Consider the following 27096-nt stretch of genomic DNA (forward strand, 5'->3'; position numbering starts at 1 on the left):
TTTAATGTATTTTGTTGCTACACCATTCAGTGATTTATAGACTAACATGAGTATTGTAAATACAGGGAGCCAGTATAAGGACTTTAGAACTGGGGTGATGTGCTCTATCTTCCTGGTCTTAGTAAGAACACGAGCAGCAGTGTTCTGGATCAGCTGCAGCTGTCTGATTTTTGGATAGACTGGTGAAGGTACTGTTGTAGTAATCAATGTGGCTAAAGACTAACGATCGCGTTGGGACATCAGTCCTTTAATCTTGGAAATGTCCTTCAGGTGATAAAAGGCTGACTTTGAAACTGACTTTATGTGTCATTTTAGGCCTGATCACTAGTTTGTAGTTGTAATAACTGAAGCTGCGTGCTAACTCTAGTTTGTTCCTCTTTAGGTTGAATGATAACTTCCGTTTTGTTGCCAAAATAAATAAATAAAAAATTGCTAATTTAATGTTAGCAATTTTTTAGTCTTATTATTAGAGATAGTCAATTTGGTTGTGCAGATTCTGATGTGCAGTGTAGTCTTTTCAAAAATCCTAGAGACAATTGAAACTTCCATACAATTTATATTTAAATTGCTGAGTGGAAAATAGAAGGGGGATATTTTTTATATAAAATACATATATTTTAAGTAACACACTTGGAGAAACGTCTTTACTTGTAAAGCAGACTTCCTTGAAGCCGAGTCAGTCAGTTAAAGGGTTAACTGCCAGATTAGCGGGAGGATTCTGCGTTGCTATGGAGATTTAGACTTCTGTACAGATTTGAGTCTGTCTGTTAAAACTAACTCACTCCAGATTTGAGCATTTTTAGATGTATCTTATTTCAGATTTGGAGCTACAGTCGGCCAAACATAGTCCAGAGAAGTTGGCTTAACAAGATCGCAATTTGTAAAAACGGAAACAGCCCTCCTCTACCTGAGTGCAAAACCGGAAGCTGAAGAGTGAGAGGCAAACTTTCGCTTCAAACAGGTTTCCAGCTCCAGAGGTGCTCGCAGTTACACATCTGCAGAGATGGAAAAAGAGATGACCCCAACTTTACTGTCTAATTCGTAAGTTTAAAATATGAGTTTACTGTACATCTATTATTAGATACTGTTATTAATGGTTTCTTTGGTAAAACCCAAAGCTAAGAGTAGATAATTAGCTAACGACGTTAGCTAAGCTAACAAAGTCGTGTCTTAGGATAGAACACTTAGGAAGCCTAAATTTGTGTTGGTTTTGCTTTCTTTTAGATTTACTGGAACGACGAACAGCTCAGGATCAGGAGAGTTCAAAGTCAGCCGTCGTTCAAACCAAAAAATTAAGTTTGCAGCTTCTCTAAACCACAACAACAATAGTGACAAAAGCAGTAATTCTGTACCTCACAAAAAAGCAATTAAGGTAAGTTACACAATCTAACTTTTCACTTTTTTCTTCATCGTTATCCACTCAAATAAATATTGTAATTGTTATATATGCACTTATGTTTATGCCTGAGCTTGTTATACTCCTTAATGTTATGCTACTGCATATATGCCATTTTAATTCACATTTTACGTCTGCCCTACACATAGATATGGTTGCACGTGTCACTTTAATCTCGATGCCAATGTCAGGGACCCTTGGCACACCTTTTATTCATTTTAATCTTTTTACATTTTAGAAATTGGTCCAGTACCACACCTCTATTTAATGATAAATGTTTTGTAGATGTTTATTGCCCTGTGTGTGTCATGTACATGTTGCAGAGTTTGACATTACATTTTAATTTGACTTGAAAATACTATATTTTTATAATACTGCTACTATTGCTACTAATAAAAATAATCATAGCTGTCCAGTTTTGCATAGCTGCACATTGAAGTGAACAAATTTCTATAAATTAAAGCATCACGCTCACCATACGCTTTTTTAGGTACGCCCAGTGTTCCCCCTAACATTCCACAAGCGCTTACTTGGCGTCACACTGTAAACTGCTTGGTGGGAAGAAGTCTTGACATCGAACTGTTTTCTATGTGACACAAAGCTGAATCATCGGGCTGCTCCAAGGCAGTCGCGGCTCTCAAGCGCTTGCAGCGTCACTCTGCCCATAGACATCATATACGTAGACGCGTTGTTGGGCGGGTTCTGCCTATGCTGCGGATGCGTCAGAGCGCCCGCCATGTTCAATGTGGCAAATCTGCTGACCTAAACAGTATCAGAGGGACTTTAATCCCAGAATATACTTTATATTCGTAATATTTTTATTTTTGTGATATAACGAGTTTATTTTCGTATCCCTTTGGCTTCATTCTCCTGACTTTATACTCGTAAAGAATAAAAATAATTATAAGAATCTAACCTGGCCCTATTACTCTAGGACTAAAATAGTTCTGCAAACTGTGACTATTCTGGAAATGTTCCCCTTAATTCTCATAATATGACGTTTTTCTCATAATATTACCACTTTTGTCTTTTTTTCTTTTTACTTTATTCTCCTATGACTTTTTTTCATATTAGTAATTTTATCTCTTTAATACTCCCCTAAAAAGTCTGTTGCTCATCTGTGTCTACACCAGATCTTAAAAGGTTCACATGGTCTTATGAAATAATGAAGAACACAATGTTTAGATTTAACCAATCGATGGGTGCCTGCTGCGGGAGATGTAGGAATTTGTCATAAGAAATTAAGACAATATGTGCGCTCAACTATCAATAGTAAAACGTCTGCGGACAGTCCATGCGGCCCACATTTTGCACACGGTGAGCCCAGAAGTGCGGGGGTCTTATGTGTTATCCCTTCTATTTTGAGCTCAATCACCTGGGTTCACATATGCAGGTATGCTCACACTCCCCCCAGGAGGGAGAACGCGCGGAGTCGCTGCAGTAAAAACTCCCATGGAGTCAGGAGCAGTGAACGTCCACTCGCGCGCAGACGTGAACTGGATTATTATAAGCATTAACACTCAATGCCGCATGTTCTCAACAAGTAAACGGCTCTATGGTCATTTTTAAATCTATAAAAATACAGTTTGCTCTGATTGTCGCAAATCACCAAAAGCCTGTCTGCTGACTTTATCAAAGCTAATAAAAACATAGCATTTCAGATCAGAATTTTTACATCAGATCAATAAAAACACATTCCTATTAGAGACATGTGGGTTTAATGAAAAGAATGTTTAATAGCTTGTTAATGGTTTGTATTATCAAAAGGTACTTTTAATCTGACAAACAAGTTTATTGAATTAGAGTTTATTGAACGTGAATATTTATCCAAATTTACAAGTTGTCTTTTCTAAAGGACATGGCTCTTTGGATTGTAAAGGTTGCAGACCCCTAGTCTAGATTTTAACTTTGACATTTAGATGGTAGGATCTGAATTTGCTGTAAACATTAAAGCATGGATCCATCCTGCGTCAGCGGTTCAGGCTCCTCGGGAGCTCTGCAGCAACTGGGTGATGCTGCCATTTCAATTAGGACCGGCATCTTTAAGGACAGTTGAATCTATGCTGGTTTGAAGAAGCTGCAGCCAAAAGGGGCAAAGCCTGGTTCCGGAGCGTACCTAAAAAGTGGCTGGTGAGATTAAAAGCTACAGATAGAATTATGTTAAAAGCAGTCTGGGATTTACAGAAAAGCTTGTATGAGCCTTTAAAAGCCTTGAACTACTTGAATTACAGAAAATTAGATTAACCCAAAGAACCTAGCTATACTAATGACCCCATTATACAGTCTGTGTCCCAAACCTTTTAGAAGAAAGCTGTATAGTATATATAGTATCACATAGAAGTGTGTTTTTGCTATACACCTTCCTCTACAGGTGTTGGATGCTCAAAGGAGAGATGTTACTCCTCTGGCCCTGGGTCCTACACATCTGGAAGACCCACAGTCCAAAAAGAAACCATTATCTCTGGATGATCTCTTTTTCAATACAGGAGCAAATATTTTCAAGTCCTCTTCAGTCGCCGATGTGGCTTCTTCCAGGTATCAAATGGCAAAATTCAAGCACACAAGTTGTACATCTTATGTCGTTCAGATTCATTGGCACGCCTGGTAAAGATGCGTTAATGTCGCTGTCTTTTATTTTAGTACAAATATTTGGTGGGAAAGGAATCAACAATAACTAAAAAAAACTTTAAGCATTGTTGCAACAGTAATTGGCATCCCTGCTGTTGCACGACCCTCTTTGATTTTTGCAACTAATTAACCATTAGTGTGTAAATTAGGCCCCAAGTTTTAGTTCAGACAGAAGGCACCTCGTATTTGAAATGTTGTGGAACAAAGGGTTCATGATTGCATGCACTCCAACAATGTTCATCATGAAAAATATAAGGAGAGACCCACAGAATCACAGGTTGTCTGCCATATTTAACATTGGGATAGATGATCAGACCAGAAATAGAACAGAATACATCATATACCTATCCTGTGTTAGTAAAAATTCAGAAGGGTTTCACACCGTTTAAAAAACGGCATATTACATTGTTGTGATTGGCAAGTTGTTGTACCGATTTGTGCCACAGGGTGTCAGTATTACTTATTGCTCCTTTAACAATGGAGTTTTTGCCCATTTAAATGTGCTCAAATCAAGGTTTGACTTTTGCTTAAAATTTTATTGTGAGATTAAGTTATTGCAACAGAAAAATAAGTCGTTAAAACAGCACAACATAACATTTTTACCTTAATGTATACTTTTCTAAGTCCCTGTGATGGTAATCTAAGTGTTTATGATACGATTGAGGGGTCTTTCATCTACCCTTACAGTCTCTGGATGGAAAATCACATTTGCAATTTTCTAAGCCACAACCCGGTGGCAGTCTCGTGCCTGTTCTCGTTCTCGCGGTAAGACGAACAGCTTTATGGCAGCCCAATGTAAGCATCAATAGCAACACGCCCCTCACTGTGCTTCTCATGGGTGATCATAGAACACGTTTGGATTTTGGAGGTTTATGAAATGGTGGAGCCACCAAAAAAAAATTCAGAGAAACCCTTTGTCTATAGAGGAAAGGAGAAAATGAGAATCGGATCAGGACAGGGACTGTGCAAGAGTGAATGTGGGCAAGACGTTTGCTCCCTGATATGCATCTTCCAGCTGCTTTGAGAGTGACAGTGCGCTGCATAGACATTATATAAGATATATAATTATGTCTTATGTCTATGGTGCGCTGTAGCTGGTGGCCCTCGGCACGCGGTGGGCAGTGTTTACGACAGTGGTATTTTCAAAATGTCCTTTGGGGGAGCGTCTCTCGAAAATTACTCAGTTCTGCTTTAAGCTTTCACTCATCTTTACCAACAAATGTGTTCGAGGTGAAACATATTCAGGAACAAAATAAAAATGTATTTGCCAAAATATTTCAATATTTCTACTCTCTTTTCTTTGTGTGACTTGCAGATTGTTTTGCAGCTCATTTTCCAGCATGTCTACGATGGAATCTGGTTTACTCTCTAGGAGCTGTAAAACCGAAGATAGCTTTCCTCTGCAGGACGTTACTCCTCCCCCTCCTGTTCACAGTGGTTACTATTGTTTTGTTTGTATTACACTCTGTATGGATGCCCAGGATTGTCTGGCTTAGTTCCGGAATATACAGATAAACTCCACAAACATTTCCCTTGAGACAAGTAGACTTGTTTAAATTCTCTTATTTTCAGCAGTCCCATTGGAAAGGAAGGGTCTGCCAGAGGAAAATCCTGATCAGGGGTTTGATGTCACCCTTACTGAGACAGACACCTTTTCGCTGCTGGACATATCTCCCACCATTATCTCAGAGGATGCTGAGGGTGCAGAAGCGGTTAAGTAAGTGCATCTTAACCAAGACATTAAATAACTTAGCTCATAGAAGACGTGAAGCCGATGAGGCGAAATCTTTTGTGCCCTCTCGTTACAGACAGAGAAACATCCACTATGCTGAGTTTTGCAAGAGCAGAATGGCTAATGATAATTATTCGGAGCGATCAACTCAGGCATTTGTCGGGGAGCCTAAAACCAAGCACGTCCAGACCAACAAGAACAGCAGCGTCAATAAAAGTGAGTTAACGTTTGCTCCTGCTGTCAGTGTCGGGGGGGAAAATAACAGAAAAAGGAAAATAACAGGATTTAAGGAGAGGCTGTTTTTTGGGTTTTTTCAAACTAATTATTTATTGGAATATCAAAGCGATGTCTTTGGTGCAGGGTTATAAAAATTTACTAAGTGAAAATGTACTTCTGTCACGCTCACAGGCACAACCGCTACCAGCTGGGACATGTATGACTCTCTCTGTAAGCCTGTCGACGCTGGGGAAACCCAGGAAGCTGACCAAGAGGATTATTTTGTGAGCACCAAAAAAGAGAAAGACAAAGCAGAAGGGAGCTTGAGTGGGGACACAGGTAACGGTATCAGTAAAAATGAGGATTACTTGTTCTTGTCATGCCACCATCAAGGCAATTAGATTTTCATCTAAAAAATGTAAATGTCATTAAAAGGCTTGTTTGTTTTAATTCAAAACTTTAAACTCCAGAATATATTCATCACACACAGGGTGCTATATTTCAAGGTATTATTCGTCTTCATTTTGATGATGGATTACAGCGAATGAAAAGAAAATCTGTTTCTCAGAGAGTGAAAGTATGGCGTAAGACCAATAAAAAGGATTTTTAATACAAATGTTATGTTGTGGCCCACACAGTCATCGAGAAGACTGCCGTCATGTCAGTTGTCTAACAGACACTGACACATAAAAAGTCATTGCAAACTGGCTGATCACGATCCAAGCATATGATCCAAGCATTTAATGGTTTTAAAGTTGTCAAGCTCAAGAAAAAAATGTAATTGTTAACGTATAATTTCATATTTACTGCCTCAAAAATTATTTTGCTATTAGAAACACAAAGTTACACGTTTGTCTTTGTCATCTGCTGATTGCTTTCACTTTATTTTACTCTAACTGATTTCATTCGTTATCATATGAAATAGCGGGTCTCCTGTAAAAAAACGTGTTAAAACATACACTGTTGTTCACAATGATTAGGCGAGTCTTATTTTTGAGGATTATTCCTATTCGTTACCAACTACAGAGCTGTGGGTGAAATCAAAATGTTAATGAACCTCAAACAGGCATGATTAAGTCAAAGTGAGGTTGTGGCTTTCTAAGAGAACACTCATATGTGCATGGTTATTGTGCAAACTAAATGAAAAAAGCTAAATCTTCCATTTCAGTTTTTTAGTTTTACTTGTTTAATCAAGAATTATAAATGTTCCAATAAATATTTCTGAGATAAAAAAAATATACTTCAGGACCATAGGTGAATGTCAGCAAGTAGGTAGCTGGCTGGTAAATTAAAAGCTTTGCTTTTTGGCTCCGCTATTTCTGTCTGTCCATCGTTACCATCACTAGTGAACAAAACACCAAGATAGCTAAACTGCCTCGGCTTGAGGCAAAGACTAGTCCCCGACCTTGAGGGCGCAGTCATTCTTTTTCCTGCAGAGGACCATGGGCACAGGTTTAAAGGAGCTGACTGTCATCCTGGCTGCTTCACACTACCGCTCCTGTGCACACTGGAGGTCATGGCTTGAAGAAGCCAGCAGAACCATGTCAGCAAAAACGAAAGATGAAAGCTTGAGTTTCCCAAACCAGACACCCTCCTGTCTCCATAACTCTGCCTTGATATCCTGTCCATGAGCACCACAAACAGGACTGGTGACAAGATGGGCACTGGGAACAGGCTCGACTTTGTATCAGGAATGAGGTAACAGCTCCTGCTTTGGGCATACAAGAACTGCACGGCCTTAAAAGCCACCCAGGTACCTCATACTCCAGCAGCATCCCCTACCAAATACCTTGGGGTACCCGGTTGTAGTCCTTTTAGACCGAAGACGGATACTCCCATGACCCCTTAGCAAATCCGTGAGGGTAGAGATCTGGGCCACCGTTTCACGGCCAGGACGTAAACCACATTGCTTTTCTGGATCTGATGTTCAACAGTATGGCGGAGCCTCCTCTGAACACCCCACAGTAAGCTTTCCCAGTGAGTCTAAGAACTGTGATCCCTCCATAATTGGAACACGCTCTTCTTTCTTAAAAATCGGGACACAGTGTGCCACTCCAGTGGTAGTGCTGCAGTCCTCCATGTGACATTGAAGAGGCGCGTCAATCAAAACAGCCCTACAACGTTCAGAGCCTTCAGAAAGATGAGCCAACTCCTGGCGCCTTGCTGTAAGGTAGCTTTTTATCTACCTTAGGACCTCTGCCACAGTGATTGAATCGCACTTTCTTCTGGTTCTGTGGAGCCTAAATCTGGACTTGAAAATGTAGTTCACAAACACTCATAGTGAACTTGAGCTCTGCAAAGTGAGATGGAAAAAAAATGCCAGTCCGCAGATTTGCTAAACCCCAAAAGGGGTGACTCAGCGGGGTCGACTACCAATTCACACTACCTTTCAGGCTTTAGTTGGTGAAAACCAAAAATTAAAAACCATGAATCGTTTTCTCCCCTTTTATTGAGGAAAAAATATTAAAATAGCAATAAAGAACATATGCAAATTGTTAAATCGACATCCTTTAGGTTGCATTTGACGTAAACCCCTTGTCAGGCGTGTGAGACTGGTTTTCATGTCTTTTCCCACAGGCAGTACGCTCACCTTTGTGGTGGAGATGGAAACATGTGTGGACAGTTTAACAGCCGAGTCAGACCAAGATAAGATCGTGTTATCGGAATCATTCCAGAACAGCTTGTTGGTAATGGAGAGGGTCGTAGTGCTAAACATTTTCCAGCCTATGCTGGCTGCTTTCAGAGGGCTGCCAGTCCTGAAAGGTAAGACCAGTCTGTCTCGTGTGTGTGTGTGTGTGTGGGGGGGGGGGGGGGGGGTGAGGGTGGGGGGGGGGGGGGGGACACTTTGCTGGTTCATGTTCCAAGTGGCTGCTTTCCTAAAGGCTCCCACATATTTGCGCAGACAGGACAGGTACGCGCAGCGTTTAATTTCTATGTTGGAGCCTTTAGTCTGTCTTTTAAAAGAAGCTGTATAATCTCTTTTTAGAGACATTCCAGATAGGAATATCGATTAAAATAAACGTTTTTCCTTTTCTTTCAAATGTTCACCTATTTGCAAGTCATTAAATTTGTTTTTCTATGAACATTTTCTGGAACATCTCAGTGTGTATTTAGTGGGGCACAGTGTTGCATGGTGCAGTGTGAAATGTAATTATGTTGACTATTTCAGACCCGTACAGCACAGAGAAGAAGCCTGTCGCTATGGAACAGAGTACCGAGGACAAAGACTGGTTTTTAACTCCAACCCTGGAACGCCTTTGGGCCTTTGCCTGCCCTCTCAGCATAGGACGAAACATCACCAGCATGACATGGAATAAGAGGAACCCAGTAACAAAAAAACACATTTAAGAACCAAAAATGAAATCACCGACAGCTGTTTCTTTAAATTTTGTATTATTTCAGGATGTAGATTGTTTGGTTTTGTACTTATTCATCAAGCTCCAACCAAGTTAATGTTTAGGAGTAGAGTTTTTAAAGTGATATAGTTACGTTTTACACTTTTTTGACACTGTTTGTTTTGCCCTGAATCTCTATAAGGATATCCTGGCAGTGGGCTACGGTGACTGGTCCTCAGGCAGCCCAAAACCAGGTCTCGTTTGCTGCTGGTCTCTAAAAAATCTAATGGTGTGTTCAAACGTTTGTTGTTTTTTTTTTTGCCTTTGCTTAAAAGTTTTTATAGAAAAACAATCAGTTGTTTAAATTTGCATCTTCTGCGCAGTGGTCGGAGCGAATCTTTCCCTGCCATAGCAGTGTGACATGCCTGGATTTCTCAGCCAACAACCCCGGCCAGCTGGCCGTAGGAATGTACGATGGCTCTGTGGCCATCTACAACATCCAGGCCAAAAACCAAGTGGCGTGTATCGCCAACAGTCGGTGCGAACAACACTGTGTGCCTGGAGGGGCATTGAAACTGAATCTTAGAGAACATTTTCAAATGAAAAGTAAGGAGATGATCTTTTTTTTTGAGCGTTCTTAATATTTTGTTTCACAGTGACACTTCTAAAAGACACCAGCAACCGGTGTGGCAGGTCATCTGGACCAAACAACAGCTACAATTGTCGGGGGAAGAACGAGACGAAGTCCTTGTGTCCGTGTCAGGAGATGGGAGGATTACCAAGTGGCTCATGCTGAGCGATGGTTTCAACTGTATAGGTAACAACCCCCACGCAGGCCACAGTTTCAAAGGGTCACAGTTAACACGGGGTGACAGCGTTTCTATTTGGGTAAATCATGGACCTGGAACGTATTGTGTAATCCAAGTTTAGAACCATCGGCCTTGAAAGTGGCCACAGTTGCTCTAATTTTTTAATCAAAATCTGCATAACTATTGACAGGTCAGTATAGTTCTGATTTAATCAGAGGTGGCAGAGAAATATGGTTAAGCATAATTTTTTTTTGGACACTTCATTACTGTTTTAACAAGATGGCAAGCTGTGTTTTTATTTAAAAGTGTAAACTGTCTTAGCTAAACTGAATCAGTGCAGCGTTTTTAAAATTTAAAGGCATATGTTGTGGTCACCACCACGCAGTTTTATCTAAATATACAATTTCACTTCTAAGAATAAGTTCTTCTTTGGATGGAATCATGGCTGTCAAGCAGAAAAGCTTTTTGTTTCTGGTGGTGGCCCTTTAGAGGGGGGGGGGGGGGGGGGTCCGATTATACACCGGATAATCGGACCCCCGATTATACACAGGCGCACTAAATATTCTGCCCAAGTGTAATATCCCTCCGCCCCTTCACGTACACAGTACTCTGTCTGTCTGTTTCGGGAGGACAGAGTAGATGGACTACACTGCCCTGTTTCTAACGTAAGGCCAAAATAAACTGAACTTTTATATTGAATTAACTTACTCCAAGGGAGGGTTGCCTTACATGAATGCACTTCTAGTTTCAACATTACAGTCAGGCAGTGTTGTAGACAGCTCAGGGTGCCGATCAGGTAGTGACACAGAGTACCGTAATGCTCTGAATATCCATTGAGCGGAGCGGCTTCGTTGCTAACCAAAGTCCTACTTACACATTTTAACAGATTTTTGAGCGCATTGTACCACATAAAATAGGTCAGTGATCACAAGTACGGTAGTCATATATAGGGCGCACCGGATTATAAGGCGCGCCATCACTTTTTGAGAAGATTTAAAGATTTTAAGTGTGCCTTATAGTCCAAAAAATACAATAAAAATACTCATTTAGTAGACGTCTAAGCAAACATTAATACCCAAATACATGTAATTTGTTTCTTTTACGTGTTATAACATCAGTTGCCCAGGGACTACGTATGAAAATGTGAAGTTTTTTTTTTTCCTCCCTCTTGTCAAAAATGACTAACCCAAGAACAAAATGTGATATATCTTCAGACCTATAAGGACTGTGAAAGCCAAGAGATGAGAACTACCGCTTTCATCTGGGCACCTCTTGGCACCATATGTTCCATTTGATCTTTCTCACATACCAAACAGATTCAGTTATGCGTCATTAATTATATCAGTATTAATTTGATCATAAATTTGATATTTGATCAAGATGCCGGAACATTTTCCCATTGAAACAAAATGGTTCTACAAATGAGGTTTCACCGTCAAACAAAGCTGTAATTCAAATATATTGGCTATTGCCTTGGATGATTGAAACCTCTTTCATCCAGTCACAGTCTGGAAAATAAAATAATATTTTTGTTTTTATGGTAAAAACTAGGACTTTATGATTAATTTCAAATTAACTTGAAGTAATTGGAGGAGAGAGAGGTGTTGATTTAGAGCTGGAAACAGAAGAGTAGATGTTGAAATAAGGAGACGGATAAGCCTTTAAGATCTTTATTTTCCCGCACTTTTTCATCTTTTCTTTTTAACAGACTGGAAATATGCCTCAGGGACTGCTTAATTTAACACAGCAAATAAAACATCCCCGCCTTAGAATGAAAACAAAATGTACCTAACAACAAAGAAAACACGTCTATACATATCTACAAATAACCTTTTTATTTATTGCACAAACAGGACAAAAAGGGGAATAAAAACAAGTTTTGTTTTCTTAGATTAGGCAGCAGTTCTTTACAATAGGTATTTAAGCGTTTATAACAAGCACGGTGTAAATGACAGTCAAGTTACAAAATGGACCCAGAAGTTCAGCTTTCGTCCTCTAGGGGTCACTGTAGACAAGTAAAAAAAGTATGACGGAGGAGGATCATGGGGATGAGCACAGAACATGTCATTTCACAGAAAAGTCTCCTTCATTAAACACTTCAGTCGCTTTTTTCTGTCTCTGTGTGCTTTGCAAATGGAGCAATGTGGTGAGGTGGGTTGAAGTACGCCCACCTCTCTTAGATGCACCATGCGAGGTAATCACTGGCTGTGCAGGATGTCAAAGTCTCCACTCACGATTATACATGAGCTGAGAGGCTGCTCTTTTTGCCGATTTCTGACGGAAATGTTTTTTGAAAGAAGCTAAAGACATTGGAGATTTAAGAATGGATAGCATAAATCCTGCAGGGCAAAGCACACCACAGTCACCCGCCTTTATGTGAAAACATGCAAAAGTGAAAATCTTATGGAATGTCATTGTTAAAAGCCGTCGGTAGAATAAAACTTATCTCACTCTTTTAGGTTTACTGAAGAATCTTTGCTTTAATGCGGTGATCTCAGCTTTCATGTTTTTCTTTCTTTTTCTTTGAAACCTGCATGTTTTCTAAGACCTGATGGTAGTGAAAAGGATTCAGGATCGTAAAGAGAAACCTAAAGGAAACCAGGAGAAGATTGAAAATGTTCTGCTGCCAGTGACTCCAGTTCTTTGTGTTGACTTCCATCCAACAGTAAGTTGGCTCAACAAATTGAGTAACAATCTCATTTACGTAGAAAATTAGGAACTATTGTGCTTCTGTAGCGTTATTAAGGGCCTAAAGTGCCACAATCTGATAGATATGTAAAGTTGTATTTTATTGTAAGTAAATTAAAACATTTGTCCACAATTGTTATCAGTATACATGATCAGCATGGAAATATGAAATGTCTTAATAAATTCAGGACCTCTGCTGCAAAAAACTGCAAAAATGATTAAATAACTTAATAACATGAATGAATTAATGTTTAAGAACTATATATTTAATGCATTATTTTTTTTTATCAATCCCAAAAAATACGAGTATAGTCTCCCACGAGGTTACAATTCCACCAACATAGATTTGATTCAGTTTCATCAAATCTAGATGTTAAAGAGGGAGTTTTAAAAAAATGTATCATGACCTTCCAGTTAAATTCTTTCCAAATTTGACTATTTGACGTTTTAAGTACATTTTTACATGCCTGAGTCCAATCTTCATCAGTAATAATTGTATTTGTTTCTAATTCCTGCTTTCTTTGACATCAAAATCTTGGAAACTGAGCGCTTTATATTCATGGGTTCCCAGAAGGGAGCCCATTCTGAAGGGATTTAATACATTGTTTGATTATTTTTTATTTGTTTAAAATTTTACTAGTTAATTACATAGTTATTTATTGAACTGTGGCCTTTTAGATTTTTCTATACTTGTTTTTATCTTGTGAGGACAAATCATTTTAATGTTGGGACAATATAAAGAATATCTTTTACTTTCATTGGCTTAAGCAAGATTTTTATCTTCATCCAGTTCATCCAGTTGATAGGCTCCATCTCTTTTTAATGAGCCAAATGAATATTGTGTTTGTTGTTATTATAAATTTCTCTTTCACCTACTTTGATGATGAAACGATCTTAAACATATCATTTTTCCACGTTATTTTGCAGGACGCCGGGATCTACGTGATTGGAACGTGGGACGCTCGCATGCACAAGTGCTCTTTTTCCAACAGTGCGCATTTTCTGGACACATACAATAAACACTTTGTAAGTCCTTTTTACTGACTTTAAAGCTTAAGTATCGATATGTCATAGTAGTGCAACAGTATTTCTTAATAGCTTCAGCTGGAGGGAACAGCAGTATAGAAGTATAGACATAATAGCTAATAGGTAAGCATGAGACAAAGAACAAAACACAGCAACCAAAGGGGCAGAGAAAGAGGGATAGTCACAGGTAAATGTCCTCATGTGCCCCACTAAGCCCTCGCCTCTGTCCGAACCACCCTTTACATGGGTGGGAAACCCCAGTGCGACCACAGGGCAGCCCCAGCAGGGGGGCCAGCTCTCCATGTGGGGGCAGCCCGGGTGAACTAAGACACATAGAAGCACACACGGTGAGCACCCTGCCAACAGCTCATGACCAAGAGACGACCCAGGGACACCTCAGGCAGACCCTAGGAATAAGCACTTTCTATTTTAAAGAAGAGGGCCTACAAAGGGCCTTTTTGCCAGAACAGTACTTTTAAAAATTACTTCTACTTCTGAAACAAAGAAAAGGCTGATTGTGATTTATACAGTGTCCACATTAAGGCTGCACTATACAAAAAACATGCAGTAGTGATGTAGCTAGGGAATAATTGCGATTTTAATCCTGTCCTGTCTTTCTTTTAATCTCTGGGAGTTTCAGCATCATGAACACTTTGAGCATCTACTGCCATGAGAATCCATTCATCCTCTTATTTGAATGCAAAATATGTATTAATGACACTAGGAATGTACTAGACAGCAATCTTTGCACTCAAAACAGCTCTTATAGTATTGTTACTGGGCATGCTAATGTTGCGATAACGATATCTTAACGTCTCATAGTGCAGCTCTAGTGCACATTTTTAAAGCAAGTTATACTTTTTTTTATTAGAGAACAGCTGCTTTGCTCTTATTCAGTCTGGGACATAAATAACCTCAGACCTGGATATGTAAGTAAGGCTTTGTCCTTTTGGAAAATAGATTTCTGTGCACAACTAAATAATAAATGGAAATGCTCCTATCTTGTTAGTCAGACTAATAAACATATTTACATCTTTAAGGCCTTTCCTGGCTAGCCGCACAGTGGAGTTATTTCAATCTATGCGATGGAGAATTGTTCTGCATGGTCAGAAATGCAGACTTTATTCTTGAACCGCTGTTTGGAAAAAAACTTGCTTTAAAAACTGACAGTAAGTTAGGGAGTAGATTTGGAGTCCATCTTCAGTCCATCTTTAATAATATCAGGCCGCTTAAAGTAGGTTAGTTGTAGGTACGGGTGGACCATAATTCAATATCAATATATATCGCAATATATCTTAATTCAGTAACAACGATATTTTATTTATTTATTTGAATTAGGACAATGCACATTCATCAACATGTCAGCTTAAAGCATCAATGTTAATATGCCAGACTTAGCACAACGGCTAATTTGCATCGGCTGTCCTAAGGCAGGAAAGAACAGTGAACATTAAACAAGACACTAAGGGAGAGAACAGAGTGAACACAAACAGATAAGATGCCAATAACATAAAATCACAATAAAATTAGGTTAACAGGCCTAAGGAAACAGATCAATTCACCTGTGAACACATGTCTGGTTAGTTTTCAACCAATGTGTCTGTCATGGTTGAGTTTTGGTTTGGCTTTGTTTTTCTGTTACTTTAATTTTTTCATCTCTTTTGGGTTAGGTTTGACTTTATTTATTGTTAGTTTTCAGTCATCAGTTATTTTCTGTCAATTTTCACTTCACCTCCTCAGCAGTCAGTCACACCTGATAATCATTTACCAGCCAATTAGCCAGACCCTTGTTCCACCTGTGAAGTGCTCTATTTAAACCTCCCTCTGCCTTCAGTTCAGCACTGGGCCGTCATCATTCCACACCTCTCCATGCCAGTCCCCGTTTTGCCTTGGAAGCTTTGTTTTGCTCCTGTTGTTAAGGTTAGTCCTGCCAGTTACTCTAAAGACTGTTCGTTCACTGTTTGTTCCTGGAGAAGCTCAGCTCTGAGCCTCGGTGTCTCTCTAGTTCTGCTAACCTGACTAGCCGCCCTGGAGAAGCTCAGCTCTGAGCCTCGGTGTCTCTCTAGTTCTGCTAACCTGACTAGCCGCCCTGGTGAAGCTCAGCTCTGTGCCCTGGTGTCTTCTATGAACTGCTAACCTGAGTGCTATGAGGCCTGCTAGCCGAGCAGCTCTTAGCAAGTGTGGACTCTCTGTCTCCGGGCCGTCAGCTCCTGCCATCACCTTCACTCAGTTTCTGTGCAACCAGCTCCTCATCAGACCTCCACCCATCAACCTTGCAATAAAGACTCTCAAACTTTTAGTCCCGTGTGTGTGTCCTGAAGTTCATCGGTAAACAAAATCATGACAGTACGGCCCAGTCAAAAGGTGAACTCAGGCGCCATGCGGGGCTTACCTGCTGGAGTTGACGACCCGGAGATCCTCGCATATTTGGAGATGTGCGAACGCCAGATGAGGGAGAGGTATGCCAAGATGGCTTCCGCCCGGGACCCTGCGCCACCCGTCCGGACTGACTCCACTCCCCAGGTGGTTTACGTGGGCGTTGTTACGGCTACCCCGGAACCCGGGAAAGGAAGCCGCTCAGCCTCTCGTCGTCTCGGTCATCATCTCCATGACTCACAGCTGGCCCCTCGAGTAAGGCACATCGTTCCACCTAGCAGACCCCCACGCGTCGAGGAGAGCCAGCTGTGGGAGTTCTACTACGGAGACCGAGACGACCTTCTGCCCTGTTGGCCAGCTGCCACCCCCGAGATTGCCTCAGATTCCTCATCTGTCCCCTCCCGGCGAAGACGGCGTAACCACCGGCGCGGAGGGTCCGTCAAGGTTCAAGAGGAGGATCCGCCTCCAACCTCGCCGATCTCCGAAGCCTGTAGCCCGGCGCCGCTCTCCGAAGCCTGTAGCCCGTCACAGCCCGAAGTAGCCGAAGAGTTGGTTCAGTCTCCGCCCGAAAGCTTCGAGCTGCCTAAAACAGACCCGTCGGCCGACGAGGTAGTTGTTTCGCCTCAAGCCGAGGCCGACGAGGGAGTTGTTTCGCCTCAAGCCGAGGCCGACGAGGGAGCTGTTCCGCCTCAAGCCGAGGCCTCCGAGGGAGCTGTTCCGCCTCAAGCCGAGGCCTCCGAGGGAGCCGCTTTGCCTCAAGCCGAGGCCTCCGAGGGAGCCGCTTTGCCTCAAGCCGAGGCCTCCGAGGGAGCCGCTTTGCCTCAAGCCGAGGCCTCCGAGGGAGCCGCTTTGCCTCAGCCCGAGGCCTCCGAGGGAGCCGCTTTGCCTCTGTTCAAGTCCCGTGAGGAGGTCCAGGAGGACCTGCCCCCGCCCAAGTCCCGTGAGGAGGTCCAGGAGGACCTGCCTCCGCCCAAGCCTCGTGAGGAGGTCCAGGAGGATCCGCCTCTGGCCTCGGTTTCCGCCGAGACCTGTAGCTTGGTGCCGCCTCCGACTGATCTGTTTGGCCGGAGCCGCAGATTGCGGACTTCGAGCCGCTCGACTCTGCCTCGTCGGGGCCGTCCACCACGGCGCCTGCCTCTGACTCTTCTGTTTGGCCGGAGCCGCAGACTGCGGACTTCGAGCCGCTTGACTCTGCCTCGTCGGGGCCGTCCACCACGGCGCCCGCCTCTGACTCCTCTGTTCGGCCGGAGCCGCAGACTGCGGACTTCGAGCCGCTCGACTCTTCCTCGTCGGGGCCGTCCACCACGGCGCCCGTCTCTGACTTTCCTGTTCGGCCGGAGCCGCCGACCGTGGTCTCCGGGCCGCTTGACTCTGCCTCGTCGGGGCCGCCCTCCTCGAGGGTTTAATCGGGCGATGCTGCTCCGCCGCCTGCCTCGTCCAGGACGACCTCCACGAAGACTTTTTCTTTTTTTTGCTTAGCAGCCGTTTTTGCCTGAGCCCTTAAGGCCAGTGCCTTGTTGTTTGTTTTGGGCTCGATTTCAGTTTTTGATTTACTTAGGATTTTTGGGGTTTTAGAGTTATTTAGGGGTTCTTGTTTTCTTAGAGTTCTTAGTCTCTGTTTTGCTTTTGTTTTTCCTGCTCCGTTTTAGGATTCTAGATTTTGCCTTAGTTTCCAAGCTTTGCTTTATTTCCTCATTTGTAGCCTTAGTTCTCTGGTTTTCTCGTTAGTTTACTTATTCATGTTCTAGTTTTCTTGTTTTGCCTTAATTTCTAGTTTAGCCTTAGTCTCCTAATTTTGCTTAAGTATTGTTTTTTTTACCTTAGTTTTTCAGCTTCAGCTTTGTGTTACTTTAGCTATCTAGTTTTTACAGTAGTTTACCAGTTCGGGTCCTAGTTTCTCTGTTTAGTTTTAATTTTCTGGTATCGTTTTAGTTTTCTGCTTAGTGTTTTTGTTTTGATTCAAGGGTTAGCTTTAGTTTTTTCTTTTGTGGTGCTATCCCTGTTCTAGTCTTGCCTTTATTTTTTAATTCTTAGTTTAAATTCTTTATTTTGTCCTGCGCTCTCCCAGTGCTCCTAAGTTCCTATCGCTTGCTTAGGCTTCTGACCCCTGATATGAGCTGTTTCACGCTCCTTCGGTTTGGCTTAGTTAAGTTTTTGGCCTTCTTGTTCCTCGGCCTTCTCAAATTTAGACCCCTTGGATCCTCGGCGTGTTTGACGCCCTCCGTTCTCCAGAATTTAGACGCCCTTAGTTCCTGGTATTTTTGTTTCCTGGCGTGTTAGGACGCCCTCTGACCCCTGTAGATTTCGTGTTTTTCCGGCGTGTTAGAACGCCCTTTGTCTCCTGGCGTTTTAGGACGCCCTCCGCTCTTGTTTCCTGGCGTATTAGGATGCCCTTTGTTCCTGTTTCCCTGGTGTTTAGATTCCTGGCGTTTAGATTTAGTGTTCCCGGCGTGTTTAGACGCGCTCTGTTCTCGGTTCCCCGGCGTGTTAGGACGCGCTCTGTTCTCGGTTCCCCGGCGTGTTAGGACGCCCTTTGTTCTCGGTTCCCCGGCGTGTTAGGACGCCCTTTGTTCTTGGTTCCCCGGCGTGTTAGGACGCGCTCTGTTCTCGGTTCCCCGGCGTGTTAGGACGCCCTTTGTTCTCGGTTCCCCGGCGTGTTAGGACGCCCTTTGTTCTTGGTTCCCCGGCGTGTTAGGACGCTCTCTGACTCTTGGTTCCCCGGCGTGTTAGGACGCTCTCTGACTCTTGGTTCCCCGGCGTGTTAGGACGCCCTCTGTTCTCGGTTCCCCGGCGTGTAAGTACGCCCTCCGTTCTTGTTCCTAGGCGTTTAGATGTTCCTGCTTTCCTCACATCCCGACGTTCTCTTCCCCAAGCCCCGGCGCTTCCCTCACGCCCCGGCAGGTTTCCCTTTGGCGCTATCGTGCGCCCATTCCTTCCCTTTGGCGCTGTCGTGCGCCCGTTCCTTCCCTTTGGCGCTATCGTGCGCCCATTCCTTCCCTTTGGCGCTGTTGTGCGCCCGTTCTTCCCTCTGGCGTTGTCGTGCGCCCGTTCTTCCCTCTGGCGTTGTCGTACGCCCGTTCTTCCCTCTGGCGTTGTCGTACGCCCGTTCTTCCCTCTGGCGTTGTCGTACGCCTGTTCTTCCCTCTGGCGTTGTCGTACGCCTGTTCTTCCCTCTGGCGTTGTCGTACGCCTGTTCTTCCCTCTGGCGTTGTCGTACGCCTGTTCTTCCCTCTGGCGTTGTCGTACGCCTGTTCTTCCCTCTGGCGTTGTCGTACGCCTGTTCTTCCCTCTGGCGTTGTCGTACGCCTGTTCTTCCCTCTGGCGTTGTCGTACGCCTGTTCTTTCCTCTGGCGTTGTCGTACGCCTGTTCTTCCCTCTGGCGTTGTCGTACGCCTGTTCTTCCCTCTGGCGTTGATGTTCGCCTGTCATGCCCGTTTTTGCCTGGTGGCGATGTTCGTCTGTCAACGTCGGTTAGACGCCTTTTGTTTTGCCTACAAGCATCTGTTAGACATCCTTTTTAGCTCGCCCTAGTGGGTAGTTTTGGTTTGATTTTAGCCCTCCATCCTACCTTCCCTCCACCCACCCAGGTTAGATCAGCTTGGTTATGACTCTTGCCCGCCATCCTGCCTTCCCTCCACCCACCCTGGTTCGGTCACTTTGTAGTTTGTTTTGTTTGATTTTAGGCCGTCCGGAGTCCGGCCTTGAGGGGGGGGTAATGTCATGGTTGAGTTTTGGTTTGGCTTTGTTTTTCTGTTACTTTAATTTTTTCATCTCTTTTGGGTTAGGTTTGACTTTATTTATTGTTAGTTTTCAGTCATCAGTTATTTTCTGTCAATTTTCACTTCACCTCCTCAGCAGTCAGTCACACCTGATAATCATTTACCAGCCAATTAGCCAGACCCTTGTTCCACCTGTGAAGTGCTCTATTTAAACCTCCCTCTGCCTTCAGTTCAGCACTGGGCCGTCATCATTCCACACCTCTCCATGCCAGTCCCCGTTTTGCCTTGGAAGCTTTGTTTTGCTCATGTTGTTAAGGTTAGTCCTGCCAGTTACTCTAAAGACTGTTCGTTCACTGTTTGTTCCTGGAGAAGCTCAGCTCTGAGCCTCGGTGTCTCTCTAGTTCTGCTAACCTGACTAGCCGCCCTGGAGAAGCTCAGCTCTGAGCCTCGGTGTCTCTCTAGTTCTGCTAACCTGACTAGCCGCCCTGGTGAAGCTCAGCTCTGTGCCCTGGTGTCTTCTATGAACTGCTAACCTGAGTGCTATGAGGCCTGCTAGCCGAGCAGCTCTTAGCAAGTGTGGACTCTCTGTCTCCGGGCCGTCAGCTCCTGCCATCACCTTCACTCAGTTTCTGTGCAACCAGCTCCTCATCAGACCTCCACCCATCAACCTTGCAATAAAGACTCTCAAACTTTTAGTCCCGTGTGTGTGTCCTGAAGTTCATCGGTAAACAAAATCATGACAGTGTCAAGGAGACTTTGAATCTTCTGTAGGTTGCACAGCCCCTGACATGAGCTGGCAGTGTGTTCCATAACTGTGCTTCTCTGATGGACGCAGCCATTTGGCCAAATTTGGTCCTTCGCCGCTGAGCATTACAGTCTCCTCTGGTGTTTATTCTAGTAATGTTTTATTTTTTTATAAAATCTGTTAGAGGGGGAGGAACAAGTCCCTTTAAAGCTTTAAAAACAAGACACGCATGCAAAAATATCTGATGGTGTTCAAAGTCTAAAATGTTGTACTTACTTAAAATGTTACAATAATGATAACATGACATTTTCGATATTTCAATATATATTACAGTCTGTGATTACAGCATTTGTCACTGACTGACGTTCTGGGTTTTATGTCGCTTTATGTATTTGATTTTTTTTAAGGCAAATATGTTAAACTGAAGGGATTTTATAAACATGGCAAAATCATTGTCATAAGTTTTTACTGGCATCTGTTGTGGGCATTGTTGCAGTCTTTCTGAGGCTTTTATTTTGTTTATATCGATATTGTAATTATATTGTGATAAAACTTTTAGTCATGTGGTCCAGCTGCACTGGAGAAGAATGGGTTCCTGGTAGCTCCATATTTTATTCTTTTCAAATCTTTGACAATTCATTTGCATATTTGAACCCTGTCGATTATTTGCAACAAACAATTTGATGGTTCCTTGATCACACAACAATACCCTGGAAATTTCAAGATTGCCACATCCCTCTGCAAGACTTTGCAAATTTTGACTTATTAAAGGAAGCTAAATCTCTCTTTGGCCAATTGTGATAGAGAAATACAAAGTGCCTAGTAATATTAATTAAGAGATATTAATCTCTCTCTAGGACACGCATTAATTCATTAAACTAATACATATTGCATGAATCCAATAAGCGTTCCAAGTTTATACAACTTGTTGCTCTTTAAAAAGATTTTCCTGGAGTAAAATAGCCTAGAAGGAAAATGCAGCTTTAGGATTGTTAATTTAAAAATGAAATTTTGGTTTGGGATTAATAAAGTATTTCTGTATGGAATTGAATTAAAGGATATTTTGTAGACAAACTATTGTATTTCGAGGCTTGTAGATGCTCCTTCCTAGCTGGTTAGGACCACAAATGCTTAATTAAGAATATATAAGGAATACTTGAGCTCTCTGTATATATATATATATATATATATATATATATATATATATATACACACACAATGAAAAATCTAAACATCTCTTGTTCCTCTGTCCCAGTCTCCTGTGACCCAGGTTGAATGGTCACGCTTCTATCCAGATGTTTTCCTGAGCTGCTCCGCAGACTGGACCATCCAGCTGTGGCAGCTGGACACTATGACACCCAAGATGAGCTTCACGTCTGTACAGAGCCCAGTGGATAGCATTAAGTGGTCCCCGAACTGCTCCATGGTATTTGCAGCTGTTTACAGACAGCGTATGGAGGTCTGGGACCTGAGTTCGAGCATGTGAGTCAGTGTGACATTCTTTAGACTGTGATTTAGATTCTGTTTTAAACTGAACCGTCATTAACACGAACCTTTTAATTCAGTCTTCTCCCGACCGCCGTGCACCACGCTGAGCCTGGCGTAACCCTGGGATCTGTGCTGCTTGCCAAAGGGTCAGATTGTGTTTTGGTCGGGGACAGTGGGGGTCGGGTGACGGTGTACAAGCTCAAAAACTTCAGAGCTGGGAAACAAAAGCAGGTAAAGTTATTCTAATGTAAAACATGCTGTCTAGTTTGGACCAAAAATGCTTAATTAAGAATATATAAGGAATACTGGAGTTCTCTGTTTCAGGTAAACAACCTGGACGACATCATGCAAGCTGTCCCCGGGTCCCTTAACGACTGAAGAACTGGCTTCAAATGGGTTCATAGAAGAATTGTCATTGTTTTTACAGAAAGTAAGGGATTTAAGATGGTCTTTGTTAAAACGTATTTGTTGTTTTATTAAATTAAATTTGTTCTTGAATTAAATACCAAAAGGCAGAAAATAGCAGTGTTGTCTACTGTTCCATGAAGTGTTGTATGTTTTTATTTGCAAGTGAGAATAATTTAAGAATTTGTTGCATCAGTTTAAGTCTAAAAAGGCTGCTCTGTTTCTGTGATACAGGGATTAAAAAGGCAATTCACAACAGCTAAGGGCTGTGGTGGCATTAAAAGTGGAAAATGAATGGACATTTATATTGTGTTTGATGTAGCAAAATTCTTCACAGAAGAAAGTGTGAAATAAATTCCCTGCGTAAGGGAGACAGAAGTCTCAGCCGAGGTGTGACGTCAGACAATCGGGTAGCAACCTGTGGTTGAGGCAGTCTGTCCACTGTAAAGTATTTCTACCTTTCTTGGAAATATTGTAAAATATTGTACTTGGACAAACTTCCATTTTGTGAGCAATTTTAGATTGGTTAGATATTCACAAGTTAACAAAGGCTGCCATATAAATCTTTGTTCTCTATTATAATTTATCAGTAATCTTTTTGAAGTTGAAATTATAATTCAAAGGTTAATTTATCTGCCCTTGTAATAGGTTCTTCTAAAATGTACAAGTGCTGCTTTTACTTGAGAAATATGAAGTAAAGGCACTCATCTATCTACGGCCATGGACAAACGTTTTAGCAGCAATGTCAGCGTTGGGTCAGACATCACAGACTCCTTTGAGGAAAGCTCATATAGCTGAAATCTTTTGCAGACCTGTGGAATTAAGGCCTTAGTCACACATTTTGTGCTCCCTGAGATCAAGCTGCCGCCACTGCAGAGCTTGCTCAATATCAGCAGCAGGTGGGTATGGCTCGGCGTGTGCATTACGCCTCATTAAAGTATTCATACCCACAAACATTTCCTGAATCTTTCATGTTGCAACCAAAAACTTGGATTTTATAGTGGATTTACGTGATGGACCAACACAACATGCTCAACTGTGGAAGCAACAGCATTTTGCTGCCGTTAGCTTCATAAAATAGGTCAAACTCAGTCAGACTGGATGGAGACTCTTTACCAGTCTTGCCAGACATTCTCATTTAGATTTAAGTCTTTGAGTGAGGCTTTCTAGGCTAACCGTCGTCCTGATAGCACTGCTGTCCTGGGTTCGACCCTGGGTCTTCCTGCATGGGATTTGCATGTTCTCCCTGTGCATGTGTGGGTTCTTTCCTGGCTTCCTCCCACAGTCCAAAAACATGACTGTTAGGTTAATTAGTTACGGTAAATTGCCCTTGGGTGTGAGTGTGTGTGCATGGTTGTATGTCTCTATGTTGTCCTTTGATAGACTGGCAATCTGTCCAGGGTGTACCCTGCCTCTCACCCATTGACTGCTAGAGATAGGCATCAGCCCTCCACCCTGCACAGATAAGGGGTATAGAAAATGGATGGATGAAAATATGAATACATGTATTCTAAGAAAAGAGCATTGGGTTTGTGCCAATAAAAACGGCATCTATACAAAATACGTGCAGCCCTTTCCTTTAACTCTACAGTCTTGTGTGGGTAAATCACAGATAATTTGCACATAAGTGGCGTGTGTATCCTCACAAAATGTGAAAAATAATATTTCTGTCTAAGACATGTTTGAAGGATGGGTTGAAATTATGCAGGATGTACTGAGGAGAACTGGACAGAAGAATATTGAGCAAATTTGCTTTCCAGGAGAAATTTAAAGAAAACATTAAATTAAACACAATATTTAATCAAGTATTACTTTCAAGAGAAAGAAAATAAGTCATTTTAGAGCCCAAAGCTAAAACGGGTCTAGCAGTTTTATCAAAAATGGGTCAACTTTTTCACTTGATGATTTTCTCTCTCTTTTTTTGTTAACATTTGTTTCTTTGTGTATTGTGTACTCTAACAACTAGAACAGGATATAGGCAATGTTTTGTTATTGAAAGCACTTGCTTTATGTAGCTGAAGTTTATTAAATGAATATACCCAAGTCCTTTTGTTCCTGTGCAGCTCATAGTATTCGTCCATTATTTATCCATTTTAAATCAAATCTTTTTTGAAAGATCTGGCATCAGTGAAAATCCCACCTTACGTCTGTTTTGAAGGTGTCTGCATCTGTGCTGGCAGGCTAAATGTAAAATGTTCTTGAAATGTCATCAGGGGCATCTCAAAACCAAGGCCCCTGTGCTGCACTTGGGACATCCCTGGTTGCTCATGTATGTAGGGAATCTTCAAAGAAATCCCAGGTTATTGGGAAAAACATTTACTTTTCTTAATTGCAATGTGTGCTCCATACTTGGGCCGTGGTGGCAGAGGGGCATGCGATGTTTACATCCATAGGAACAATCTGTGGGAACCACGTGACCATTGCCTCATCACTCCCCCCCTCCTCTGCCTCCCATAATCCCCCTCTGCAGCACGGAGACAGCGGCGGTGTCTGGGCGCCTTTAAGAGACGCATATCCTGCTTCCCCCCCCCCGCGTTCTGATTCTCCATCGCTGCTCCGTGAGGCCGACAGAAAACAAGCAGCAGAAAAACCACGGAAATGTCCTCCAGCTCTGCTTTCAACGACGAGAAGGGGGGCTCCTCCAGCGTCGGGGAGCCTGAATATGGTCACGATCCGGCGAGCGGCGGGATCTTCTCCTCGGACTACAAGCGGTAGGTAGCCTCGGCTTGATGCGGTTTACCGTAGCGGCTGTCTAGCTTTCAGATGACGGCGGGGGGGAGTGCGACGTGGGCACAGTCACGGTCAGTGTGTCCATGTGTCGGTTCAGACAACGGGGTTTCACAGCAGGAAACCGCAGGCGGAAGTTTTAAAGCTCAGAGGCCCGTAGCAGCGAGCGGCGTCTGCGGGTAGTGGTGCTGAATGTGACCGTGATTTGAGGCGCTCAGGCGGCTTTGGTGGCTTATTTCCCGGCGTTCACTTTAAATATTTGTTCACCTTCCTGCCTCTAATGCAAACGCGTCGGCATGGTTTAATTTAACGTGGTTATTTAAAGTGTTATGAGTTGTGATGCTAGAGGCTCGTCTGAGGGGATGTGGGATCAGGCCTCAGCTTTTCAGCACCACCCCTGCTGGACAGCGACAGCAGCACATACGACCCCTGGCAGCGAGGCTGCAGAAATCTGAAAACACAAAACCCTTCAACATCCTGGAGCTTTAAAATATAGCTACAAGGCCTTTCCTCTTGCACACTCTCCGGGTTTAATGTATTTTTCAATTTTAGCTCAGATCAAGACAAAGAAAGTCTCAAGTGGAACAAATGAGTTTCAAAATAAAGGTATAAAAAGTGGGGCATTGACTTATCAGCACCTATATATTTTGAGACTACAGAAAAAAACAAGTGCAACCAATTACCTTCAGAAATCAAGTAATTAGTAAACACAGTCCGCCTGTATGTAATGTAATCTCGGTATAAATCCCGCTGGTCTGTGAAAACCTCAGGTTAGCTACAGAACATTAGCGAACAAACAGCATCAGGAAGATCAGGAAACCCAGCTGACTTCATCTGCTTCAGGGGCTGCAAAACAGGCCGTGGCACCTTTATTGGAACCTGGTTATTGTTGGATATAAGGGACGAGCCTGTAAATATTTCACTTGCAAAAGAACAAAATCAGTTCAGTTTAGAACTGATTAGATTTTACATTGGACATGAATAACGCCTGTCCTTGAAAATAGGATGGATCCTAAATCATCTCGTTGGGAATGATAAACTGTAATTGGTGATTATTTTTATTGTATGTGGTCTTGCACAAAGATGTTGAATTATTGGTCCGCTGTGGTTCAGGAATTACATTACTTTACATTTTCAACACCACTATACAGCTTAACCCAAAGTTCTTATCCTGGGCCTTCCGGATCCTCTGATTAAGCCCAAACACAAGAAGCCTTATAACAGATTGACTTTCACTGCTAGGAAGATCATTGGATTAAAGATTCTGCCCCCTCACTAAGATTATGGCACAATATCATACAGGAATGTATGCCTAATTAATATATTACATGTCCTCTTAACTCTTCAACGGACACTTTAAATTTAGTCTGAGACCCATACCTCAAGTATATAGGTCCTGAGCTGACCTCCCAGATATTTAATATTTGATATTCTTAGTTTTACTGACTAAATAATTATATTTAGTATTTGTAAATTTCTGTAACATCCCTAAGTTTGGTCTGGGCTATTGTGTGTTTATGTTTTCTTCATTTTAAAATATCATCAATAAAAAAAACAAGAGAGGCAAGGGATGGTGAGGAAAAGCAGACTTAGGTTAATGATACGCGTGGTGGGATATTATATATACCTCATGAAGCACTGCTCAGTACATCTTTCAGAAACCATATTTCATACCAAGGCATTGACCATCCACCTAAATGGACAGAATAAGTAAAGAGAGCATTAATCAGAGAAAGCAAGTAAGAAATCCATTTATCTGGAGGAGCTGCAGAGATCTACAGTGAAGCTTGGAGGGTTTTGTCAGGA

General features: G+C 42.4%; 2 protein-coding genes across 7 annotated transcripts in view; both read left to right on the forward strand.

Moving 5' to 3' along the window:
- The first annotated feature begins 759 nt into the window (after positions 1-759).
- LOC105926224 (WD repeat-containing protein 78) lies at positions 760-22864 on the forward strand. 2 transcript variants are annotated; one of them, XM_012862450.3, is made up of 17 exons: positions 760-1041; positions 1225-1372; positions 3768-3931; positions 5340-5461; positions 5597-5741; positions 5833-5972; positions 6165-6311; positions 8550-8735; positions 9142-9299; positions 9510-9596; positions 9691-9845; positions 9964-10124; positions 12663-12781; positions 13732-13830; positions 21926-22152; positions 22236-22389; positions 22483-22864. In XM_012862450.3, the coding sequence occupies exons 1-17, from the start codon at positions 1004-1006 to the stop codon at positions 22534-22536; spliced, it is 2304 nt and encodes a 767-aa protein (XP_012717904.2). In that variant the 5' UTR covers positions 760-1003; the 3' UTR covers positions 22537-22864. The 2 variants fall into 2 exon arrangements, with proteins under 2 accessions (XP_012717904.2, XP_012717905.2); XM_012862451.3 differs by having other exon boundaries at positions 5600-5741.
- A 2150-nt stretch (positions 22865-25014) lies between these two features.
- The window catches only part of LOC105926229 (adaptor related protein complex 3 subunit beta 2), a 57303-nt gene continuing 55221 nt past the window's right edge, over positions 25015-27096 (forward strand). For all 5 annotated transcript variants that reach the window (XM_036147097.1, XM_012862458.3, XM_012862461.3 and 2 more), the window contains exon 1: positions 25015-25274. In XM_036147097.1, the coding sequence (XP_036002990.1) occupies positions 25162-25274 (113 nt within the window). In that variant the 5' untranslated portion in view covers positions 25015-25161. The remainder of the gene's footprint in view (positions 25275-27096) is intronic.

Source organism: Fundulus heteroclitus, chromosome 2 (genome assembly GCF_011125445.2).
Source record: "Fundulus heteroclitus isolate FHET01 chromosome 2, MU-UCD_Fhet_4.1, whole genome shotgun sequence".
In the NCBI taxonomy this organism is placed as follows: Eukaryota; Metazoa; Chordata; class Actinopteri; order Cyprinodontiformes; family Fundulidae; genus Fundulus; species Fundulus heteroclitus.